Source organism: Bombyx mori, chromosome 19 (genome assembly GCF_030269925.1).
Source record: "Bombyx mori chromosome 19, ASM3026992v2".
Classification (NCBI taxonomy): domain Eukaryota; kingdom Metazoa; phylum Arthropoda; class Insecta; order Lepidoptera; family Bombycidae; genus Bombyx; species Bombyx mori.
Genome location: NC_085125.1, coordinates 13,195,209 through 13,206,618, shown reverse-complemented (window position 1 = coordinate 13,206,618; position 11,410 = coordinate 13,195,209). Strand labels below are relative to the sequence as shown.

Here is an 11,410-nt window from a genome sequence, read left to right as displayed (position 1 = left end):
TTTGTACAATGTTCAGGATAAAGTCTCAGATAACCTGGCTTAAAAAACGGAATAAAGACATCCTCACCGCCGCCTGCTTCAGGTCCACATTCCTTCGAACCTCTTTTACGAAGAATTTTGGAACGTTTCGGGGTTCCACCTGGATCCTCCGGTTCGTTCATTTTATTATTTAACAAAATGTACAATTATTTACACTATATATATATATATACTATATAAAATAAGTTTTGGTAATATTTTAACGAAAAACAGTAAAAATATTTAAATCGACCGCCACGTTTGGAGTTCCCGCCAAAAAGTCTAATTGACATTAAATTAATTTGAAGCATAGATAATTTATGAAATTTAGGTCACCTAAGTTCTATTCTAAATAATTTTTTTTGTAAATGAATATCCGAACTTGATTGAAATGTTCCCCATTCTATTTTATTGGAGAAAAGTATATGATTCGACTGATCCAGGATTAGCCGCTAAAGCGATCTGACGATGTCCTGAAAGTACCTATCATCGAAATCGGTCCAGCTCTCACAAAGGGCAGAGTCACACCAGAATGGCAGCGGCCGGCAGCGTCACGGCGAGCACTTTCAGTGTGAAATAATTTTAAACTTTATCTATATACTTAAAAGATCAGTATCGCTTGAAAAGCTAGAAAAGGTCGCGACACAGCCGCCGCCTGCCCGCGGTGAAGCGAGCAGCCGCGCGCCTCGTGCGTCTTGTCGGTGGTTCTGCTCGCGGCGACAAGAGACCACTCGCGGCGCCGCGGTCATATATAATAACCAATTCCAAACATAGTTTTTTTTTTTTTATAGCTTAGACGGGTGGACGACTTCACAGCCCACCTGGTGTTAAGTGGTTACTGGAACCCATAGACATCTACAACGTAAATGTGCCACCCACATTGAGATATAAGTTCTAAGGTCTCAGTATGGTTACAACGGCTGCCCCGCCCTTCAAACCGAAACGCATTACTGCTTCACGGCATAGGCATAGGCGGTGGTACCTAACCACGTCTACTCACAAGAGGTCCTACCACTAGTAATTACACAAATTATAATTTTGCGGGTTTCATTTTTATTACATGATCATTGCTGAATGACGAAACTAAACTAGTCAAGAGGAGACTAGGCACATGCAGTCTGGAGGCCGCGCGAGGCTGCCAGCGGCGACGCTGGGGGCCGCTGGCATTCTGGTGTGACTCGGCCCAAAGTCTACAGGGAACATGCACACATCCACTTTTATACATCTAGATTTTAAGGAAAAAGATCATTTTTCGGATACTTTAAACATAATTTCAGTAAAATTTTAACATAAAATAGAACGTAGTGCAGTACGGGTCCGTGTGTGACCCATCTATTTCATTGCACTCCAAATAGTTCAGTTCCGACTAGGTTTGCAGTTAGTGCCATTTTGAATGTTCATTTACCTAGTATTCAATAAATTTAATAAATTTAAACTTTTTTTTATAATGTCCGTTAAGTGAACCTTCAACTCACTACACAACAAGATGTAAATAGAAAATATGTTGTGTGCGAATCGATGTCCCAGCTGTTTGGATGATACTCGTGAAGAGAATGCTCTTACGCCGCAAGTACAGTTGGATCGTGATGTTATCGTTCTTCGTCGCCATTTCTCCCAATTGCCAGTCTGTTCACATTACCTATACATTTTTTCCATTTTTTTGTCAGCTTCAGAATTGGGCTTGTACCTATTGCTTTGCCTTTATAGGAGATACCTTTTTCCCCGAAAAATGTCACCGTTTACAAATAAAATAGTCGTAGGTAATTAAAATATTTATTTAAAAAAGAAATCAAAATAAAAATTAACGGCCCACTTCATGCGGTATGCGTACCTTTCGAATAATGTTCAATTCGAGCTTCAACTTTTCGTAACTTTTATCCATAGCAAACTTAACTGCAAACTTCGCATTCGAAAGAATAAGTAAATTACAAATAATCTGATTACATGAATGTGTTAGGGGTAGAATAACTAACAACACCCTTCCTGAAACATAGGCTGCAAGTCTTAAATACCAAGAAAGGCAATTTAAGCATATCAAACCGAAAATATGACCATGGCAAAACTACGATAAAAGGAGGCAACTATAAGTCGGTATCCCTACAGGAACGAATATTCCAAATAGGTGAATTTTTGGAATTTAACTTATTCACTTGTACCAGAAACATCTCTACAAATGTTAAAGTTAAAACAACAAAATGTAGCTTGCCTTTTTGCTACATAAAGGCATTTTCTTTTAATACTGGAAAAGGAGGGTGGTGAGACTGGGATGTTAAAGGATGTTACTCTTTTTCTCTTGAAAATGATTTATGGCTTTCGAGTTCATATTGAATTACTATTCAAAACATTATTACAATTATGTTATGTTTGCAAGTTATCAAAATATTCCATGGTTCTCATTTTAAATTTTCTTTTAATAACCAAACCATAACTCTGTTACTATTGTCCCATTGGAGAGTCGAATGACTCAATTTTCAAGAGGCAAATCGACAGGGATAGCAAAATAAAAAATATTAAGTTTAATGAAACTCTAATTAACCACTGAATACTCCACAAGTCAGCAGGATCGTAAACAAAGGAACTGTTTAATAAAAATAAATCAGTTGAGAGATGAGAGGAAGATGAGTGAGTCGTCGACGCGTCGCAAACGTCACTAGTTCGGGACGAAGGGAAGCCTCAGGGACGGGGTCGCTCCAGGTCTTCTCTCCTCATTCAAACTCATGGTACGCCAGCATCCAATTTATCTTTTGACAAAAAAATCTGTACAAAATATATTAAATATATACTCTGTAATGCTAAAAACTGTAACGCTACTCCATCAATAGTTCAATCACGATTATTTAAATGATTTAAAACACAATAACTCGCTCACGTCGTGCAAGAACAAACACGAACGCGCCTCAACGCGCCCGTCTATATACAAGTCAACAGTCGAACCTCACTCTTCAGTCTGTGGCGCGGACGCCGCTCTGCATCTGTACTGTAATCGGTTATCGTGTGTCGCGCGTGGCGTCCTTTGCTTATCGTCCGTGCGTGGCATCATAATATACATAGTTGATTGTAAGGGAGACAAGGTGGCTGCGGCTAGTTCCGCGCCTCGTCGCACTCGCGCGAGATGTGGCCGGGCTTGCCGCACACGTAGCACGTCTTGGTGCCGTCGGGACAGTTGCGGGAGATGTGGCCGGACTTGTTGCAGTTATAGCAGGTCTGCGTCGCAGACTCCCGCCCCCCCTCGGGACAGTTCCGTGCGATGTGGCCCGTCTTGTTGCAGTTGTAACATGACGGCTCGTCCGGGCTCTGTGCGCACTCGCGCGCTATGTGCCCAGTGCCGTTACATCTGAAAGCACAACACCGATTCATATATTTTTTTAACATAAACATGTTTTAGTAGTGACCATGAAACATATGAAATTCATTGTCTGTAACTGTATTTTTATACTGGTGGTAGGACGTCTTGTGAATCCGCACGGGTAGGTAACACCGTCCTGCCTAACTCTGCCGTGAAGCAGTAATGCGTTTCGGTTTGAAGGGTGGGGCAGCTGTTGTAACTATACTGAGACCTTAGAACCCATATCTCAAGATGGGTGGCACATTTATGTTGTAGATGTCTATGGGCTCCGGAAACCACTTAACACCAGGTAGCCTGTAAGCTCGTCCACCCATATATGCAAACAAAAAAAATTAAATGCCAATTATAAAATTTAAAATGTTAATTACATGGAAGTCTTAAACTATTACTGAAGCCAAATGGTCAACAAATCATTAATGTTTTTATGACATATCCATACATTCAGCAGCAGTAGATTAATAAGTCAAACGACCCGTCTGTAGGCTAATGTCAATGTACGCAAGGTCAAGGCACGTGTCCCGAATGACGTTAGTGTAAGGCGACTGACCGCGATAATTCGTCATATTTTTTATCTTTTTTTACTTAAAAACTATTGAAACACACAGGAAAGTGGGTCATATTTTACGTTACCATGAAACTCTTCAATTTCGGTTAGATCGATAATATATTAATGATCAGGTGTATGGTACCTACCTAATAATAAGTAATCACAGTATTTTATGGATATCAGCAATATTAGGGGCACAGTGAAGCAGCTGCCTAACACCAAGATCATGAACATAAAAGGCGTATATTGTGTGAGTCACTTCTAACTGACAAAAAAACTTCTTGGTCTATATAAGAACTTTAGGGTCTCTCTGTTTTCCAAATGTTACAAGGGAAGAATAGTTTAAGTTGTTAGTCCCACCATTTATACTATTTTTTTTAATCAATTTTAACTATTTTGTCACCATATAACTAGAGTGGAGCTTATTTTGAATACTTGGAACTATTGCATTCATTTGCAGAGCACTGGAATGAACTTGCCACTAATGTGTATAGTGAATGCTATGACATGGCATTTTTCAAACAAGGTTTGAAAGTAATTAGCCCTGGAGTACTGTGAACAACGATTACGATCATAAATCATCATCACAAAAATCACAAAAAAATTATTGCAATATGAATAGAAAGCTTGCTTAGCCCACTCAAGTGTTAAGTAGCTATTATTATTATTATTTTTTATTGCCCGTGTGGACAGACGAGCATACGGCCCACCTGATGGTGAGTGGTTACCGTCGCTCGTGGACGTCAGCAATGCCAGGGGCAGAGCCAAGCTACTGCCTACCGTTTACATACAGACACCATAATAATAATACTGACACCCAGCTTGAGGTTCGTCATAATGGTTATTACACGGCCGTTTTACTCTTCAATGCGACAAAAGATAGGTCAAGACAGGTACACTTGACCTTGCATTATAATTCTTAATTACCTGTAGCAACGGTCAGCCTCTTCCTTGCAATCCCTCGCAAAGTGTCCTGTGCGGTTGCACTTGAAGCACTTCTCACGTTGCCGATTGAAACCGGAATCCCGCGACACCACGCCCCCCTGCGTGCATTCGCGCGCGAAATGCCCGGTCCGGTTGCACTTGTAGCAAACGCTTGAACTCATTGCTGAAATAGAAGTAAAAGAAAAACTTAATTATAATTTAAGTTTTAGTGCATTTTCACCAGTTTTCCAAAATAATTGGTTAAAATTGTAATTTAGTAACGAAATTTGATCAATTTGTATTTTTTTAAATCTGATCCATGATTGCTTGAAGACCTTATCACTACATAGTATAAAACAAAATCGTTTTTTTCTGTCCCTATATCCCTATGTATGGTTAAATCTTTAAAACTACGCAACGGATTTTGATGCGGTTTTTTTAATTGATAGAGTGAATGAAGAGGAAAGTTTATATGTAATAATATCCATTAAATAGTGGAGAAATCAATAATAAATTACAGTTGAAGTGAAGCGAGGACAGGTCGCTAGTCTAATTAATATATGACTGTTTTAAGAATTTAAATTTCCATGAAACAAACATGAAATTTTATTCATTCTTACAGGTCACAATTTAACTGCTTTAATTTTTTAATTTAAAAATTTAATCTTGTCATATTTGTTACTCTCTTGAATTGGATATTTTAATCAAGATCACCTAATGGCCAAAGTAATGAAATTATTGTATTATCTTTGACATTTCTTTTATTGTCCTTATGGGGTCTTCTGCGTGAGTCTTGGTTCAGGCAATATGGGGTTTAGATCCGTATACGAGTGTGTAAATTATAAATTTTATCTACCTAAACAAATGCTCATTAATGACTTCCACAATGAAGAAAGAACATAAAATAGCAAACCACACCGGGCAGGCACGAATTGCAATTACGTGACATCTACCTTAAGAAAAACAAACAAATTAATTTTTTTTTTTATGTAACGGGTTGACATTCGCCATTTTCACAAAGATTAGACATTTAAGGAAACTATAGAAACAAATGAGAAATTATCGAACTTAATTGAATTACAAAGGCCTTGCTTGCTATCGCAATCAAATCAACTAAATGTATATTTCTCTACTTCTAAGCCATGCAGGCAATTGTGATATATTGTCTACTAATAAAAATAATGATAAACAGTGTATATTTCTCTACTTCTAAGCCATGCAGGCAATTGTGATATATTGTCTACTAATAAAAATAATGATAAACAGGGACGGTAGATGTAACTAAATTGTTTTTTTTGACAATGACGTCTGAACAATGATGGTAAGTAAACAAAATATTTTCGTATGTTTACGTGACTGACGGTGGCCAAATTAAGAGAGTGAAGTCAGGCTAAAAGCTAGTTCTAATCGTAAGCAATGTGTTTTAACAGTCACCGGTTTCTCGCTAAGATGGCGGAAATATTCATTTTCAAGTTAAGATCAAGTACTCTGAGGACCCTAAGACTGAGAATCTCAAATATCTGTAACATTGGTTTTTCCTAAGACTGTCCAAATTACAATTATATTGTTGTGATTGTTTAACGGTTTTTCCAATTTACTGGTAAACTTTATTCACCCTAATAACCTAATTTGGCCTTTAATGAAAATAAAACTCTGTTACCAATGACCAGTTTTTAATTTTATTAATATAGATAAGGCAACATGGCAACATTTAGATAAAGAGTGTAAATTAAAGACAGTACTAATAAGATTTTACTTGTTGCATATTTTTTGTAAGTTGGAAAGTTGGACCGATCATGCAAATGCGCAGGTTGATTACTTAAAGCGAAAGTGTCATGGGTTCAGATTTAAAATAATTCAAAGCGAGGCCTACCTTTTGGTATCTCAAGTGGTGTCTCAGGTGGTGGCCGCTTAGCATTATGTAAGCTAAATTTAGCATTCGGAATTCGTAACTAACCATATAACGTGTCCTAATGAATTATTCTTTTGCATTTAATCAACTAAGCGACCTTGTTACATTGACTTTTAGAAATGTGACCAACGGTCATTAACCTTCGCTATCTCTTTCCAACTCACGATTCAACAGATTGAAACGAAAGAGATTTCATTACAAAACTCATTCAGAGCATTTGCACGTAACTGTTAGCCGTACAACTTTTTTACTATTTCTTTGAGGCCTCTAACTCGTGCTCTTATTGCTACGGTGCGGTGCGCGGGTTAGTCACAAAATTTCAAAATAACTCTCGCATTTTTTTTATTTTTATTTATTACACTTCATGTAAAATTTACATTGGCGGACTTAATGCCTAAGGCATTCTCTACCAGTCAACCAAAGGTAGTGCAGAGTAAATAGTGGTACGTGCAATGAAATTTATATTAAGTTACGATTACATACACAAAATAGTATATATGTATATACATATATACACAATCACAATCACAAATACATACATACATATATACACACATACATACATATAATAGTTTATACAATATTAAAAGGACTTTATCATCACACTATTAAGATTTTACTTTTAAACTGGATTCCTTAATTGAAATAGAGGACTAAAAACAGAATTTAACAAGGTGTAAATTATAAAGCGACAGTTTACTCGTAAACTTCCACAAGGCTTACAAAGCGTTTCGTGCAAATAATCACGATTTTCATTTTACCGATATTCCGATTGCTTCGTTCGATACTTTATCGTAATTACGTGCTACTTTTAACTGGTTCGTATCAAAACTATCACCAGTTATGTCGACCTTTGTCGATAAGAAAGGTCTTGGAACGTCAAGAGCACGTTCTGTTGGAAAAAGCCGAGAAGAGTGTTGCGATAGATTAGTGCACGCGCACTGAATCGACGCCACGGAGAAAATTGAAAAGGGGAGCGCGATGCGAAACAATTGACTCAATCAAGCATATCATTTGAAGAACTGTTTCAAAATTGGAAGTGTGACCAATGTCTGGAGAGTTAACCTATTTCTGTAGAAATGAAACTTTCTTCTTTATTTATATTTGTTGGCGCGACGTGTATCGAGTTTATCTTTCTAGAGACTTTGTATGCATTTCAAAGGTTTTTTAGCATAGTTTTATTCAATTTTATTGATTTGCCAGATCGCCCCACATATAAAAGCTGTGAGATGGTACCTACGTTACGCTATGTTCTATGGTGTTTCGCGCATTATTTATTGATAGTAATTACAAGATTTACTAAAGGTGGAACTAATAATATTGATATAAAAGAAAATTTACTAAGGAAATCTCATTTCAACGATCAACTTGACATTTCATATACATCTATGTATGTACTTGAGTTTTCGAAGACAGTAATTTAATAGCAGTTTCCATACCACTTTTAAGATGCGTCGGTGCGTATTCATAAAATCCTTACATATTAAAATATTAAATACTTGATTATGTTCAAACAAATAACTGATTTCAATAAATTTCGTGTCCTATATCTGATAACAATCAAAATTTATAAAAATGTTGATTGCACTGAAATCTGATAAACTTTGTCTTCATATCACTTATTATATAATACATATTAAAGGAAATAAGACACGAAGGTACTTACATGGACTATTTAAAAATCAATAACATTTAAATTAGAAATAATAAAATATAGAAAAAAACGGTCACAAATGATAAAAAAATAGCGAAAGTACAAAACGACTGTAATTACAATTACACGAAATCTAGTTGGTCACGGTGCATTACAAACTTACTTTCTAAAACAAATGTAGGCTAGTGTGACTACATCAACTTCTTTCGGTGGCAGGTAAAACATCCAAAGTGCCATTTGTCTTTCGTGACTAATTCTCGTAGTTATCAAAGCGCTATAACTTCCTTCTTCATACTATTATATAGTATATTTCAATTAATTCCAACGATACTTTAAAAGCAATTTCATTAAAATTACCGAAAATGCTTTTCCAGGATTATTTTATAAATATCAGGGATTCTTGAAACGAAAGAAGGAAATTTATATTAAGGCCAAACAAATTTCTTATGTTTTTACTATTTATTGCTTATATGAGTGAACGAGGTGACAAACCATCCGGTGTTAAGTGATTACCGGTACACAAAAACATCGCAACGTAGCTACCCTAACTCACCGTGAGAGATGATGTCTAGACACTCAATTGAATTGTATAACGGTCGTCCCGCCCTTTCAAATTTTGAAGCATGACCGTTTCGCGGCAAAAGTTGGCCGCTTATTGGAACTAACCTCCACAGACTTATTATATAATACGTAACAAACTGGGCAGTATTAACTGAAGTCTTTGCCTATCACGTTTTTTTTTCATTCATATTAACAACTAGAATAGAATGAATTAAAGTATGCTTTAATGTGCACCAATATTTGGCACCTCGCGGTCCTAAAATTTTTTATAAAAATGTTGTACCAAGTCCTATTTAGTTTAGTGAATTTATACACGTTGTGGATTTGCGAATAATAAACTGATGTCCAATACGTGTGAACTCTGGACCTTATAGGGTTTAAAAAAACTTCACAAATGACCAACAGAGAAAAATTACTGTTCAACAACACAACTGTCAAACTCTCCACTGAATGTCTTTCCTTTGCCATACTATTTTAACAAAAAAATGCATTTAGTATTATTTCTTTCGATCTCGGGACTCACTGCCGTTGATAAACTTGTCTCACTGCATGTAATAAATAACATGTTTATACCTAATAAAGTATGATTATTTTCTTGTAAATAGTAAAATATTTACCACTAGTCAAAGTTCCCTCGGCAGTCATGACAACAAAATAACACTATTACAACGACTGTGTAATACTTAATAATTATGTAACAATGAACACCTCAAAACAAGTGTAGATGTGGAACACATGTGGAGGGGCATTAATGAAAAATACAAACAAATTGACACCCATTGTTCAAAATGTGTAAGCAATATACTGTATATACGTTATCTGTAATTTGTTTTATTAGTGAATATCGACAAGCCTTTGTTTTAATTCTCGTTAAGTACATAGAAAACACTCCATTTGATGCCACTCATCAATGGGGGGATTTATGCCAAAAGTGAGTCAACTAGTATCAAAGCCGGCAATCTGACTTTTGGACAATGATTGGTAAATCAGAAAAACGAATTATTGACTTTGTATTCCATTGGCAGTCACAAAACTCTTCGGAACGACATCTTAGATAAATAACAGGTTAACTATTAACCTTTATTTAATGCAGGTTTTGAACCGTATTCTTTGAAGGAGACGATTATATTCAAATCAATCTGAATTGACATATCATTAAAAAATTTTTGTCCAAATGCACAGATTGCCACCTTTGATAATAGACGACTCAAGTGTTTTTAAATTTTTTATATCACTGTACAAAGTTTTAGTGTTTAAAGGGATTCAGATCAGAAAGCTTCAATTCTGTTTCATTCCATCACCCCCTATTTTGTGTCACATCACTATCTGATCATCCCTATTACTTGAAACAACTGCATTAACCCAGTGTGTTTTAAGAGATCTTTTTTACTTATGAAATTAATTTCACCTGCAGGGTTTCCATATAACTATGACATCTTTTCTTTATGTTAATTGTAAAGGGACTTCTTTTAGTATGAGGCATCTATGTGTAATATTGGCATGTTTTTCCTTACTTAATCACTGGTGGCCTCAAAGGGCTATTCCAGTTTCACCGGTTTGGTAGGGGTTCAGCCTGAAAGCACTAGCTAAAACTTGCTCCCTAGCAATGTCTATAGAGATAAAATAATCTCATTTCATCCTTTTTTTATTTCTTCAATAATTTGATATAAAACAAAGCAAAACATCATTCATGATATTTGACAAAGGCTGAGTGAGGGTGGCGGTATTGTTAAATTCATTAATCAGAATAATTTATTATTCCTCTAAAAATTTCTGAAGGTAACAATACACTTAATTCTATTGTATTATTTTTGTCAATGTATCCATATCACTATTATATATGCATAATTGAACTACAGACAAATCACTAATGAACATGTTTAACAAATATCATCTTTTGAATAATTGATTTCTACATGTTCACTGTTCTTTGTCCCTTTATGAAATGAATATGAAACTTTACAAGGTGAAATAAATGTTAATTATTCATTGTGTTGTCATGCTGTTGTACATGGCTATGAAAAACACACATGTATATTTAAGATATTATCTGAATTTGATTACTATTCCCACTTTATATTGAGTCTTGCTGATAATAATCAGCAATTACCAGCTTAAGACTAAGGCCCAATTGCAATATGTGCATTCAGTGGTTACTGGAGTGCATAAGAACTGTAACATCACTCCAACCATCCAGAAGTTGATTTGTCAATTGCATAATATTAGCAGCTGACCTACTCTACAAACTGGACCTGAGGTATATGGCAGAAATAGGTTGGATACTAATATACACCTATTGGTGGCCAGTACTTCACAGATGATAAAAAAAACATCTGCAGGTGTCATTGTTTAGGTGTTCTCACATTATTTCATTACAAATATTATTAGTAAGCAAACACATATTTACATGAAAAATATATTATAAGTGATTAGAAGTGAAACTGTATT

General features: G+C 35.7%; 1 protein-coding gene across 4 annotated transcripts in view; it reads right to left on the bottom strand.

The window, feature by feature from the left end:
* Window positions 1-1,769: 1,769 nt before the first annotated feature.
* The window catches only part of LOC692655 (zinc finger protein), an 11,511-nt gene continuing 1,870 nt past the window's right edge, over window positions 1,770-11,410 (bottom strand). For 2 of the 4 annotated variants that reach the window (XM_038017464.2, XM_012688718.3), the window contains 2 exons: window positions 4,839-5,019; window positions 2,529-3,352 (listed from right to left, as the gene is read on the bottom strand). In XM_038017464.2, coding sequence (XP_037873392.1) covers window positions 3,100-3,352; window positions 4,839-5,017 — 432 coding nt within the window. In that variant the 5' untranslated portion in view covers window positions 5,018-5,019 and the 3' untranslated portion in view covers window positions 2,529-3,099. Of the gene's footprint in view, window positions 3,353-4,838; window positions 5,066-9,579; window positions 9,731-11,410 lie in introns of those variants that run through there. The other 2 variants (XM_012688717.4, NM_001043652.1) reach the window with 2 other exon arrangements.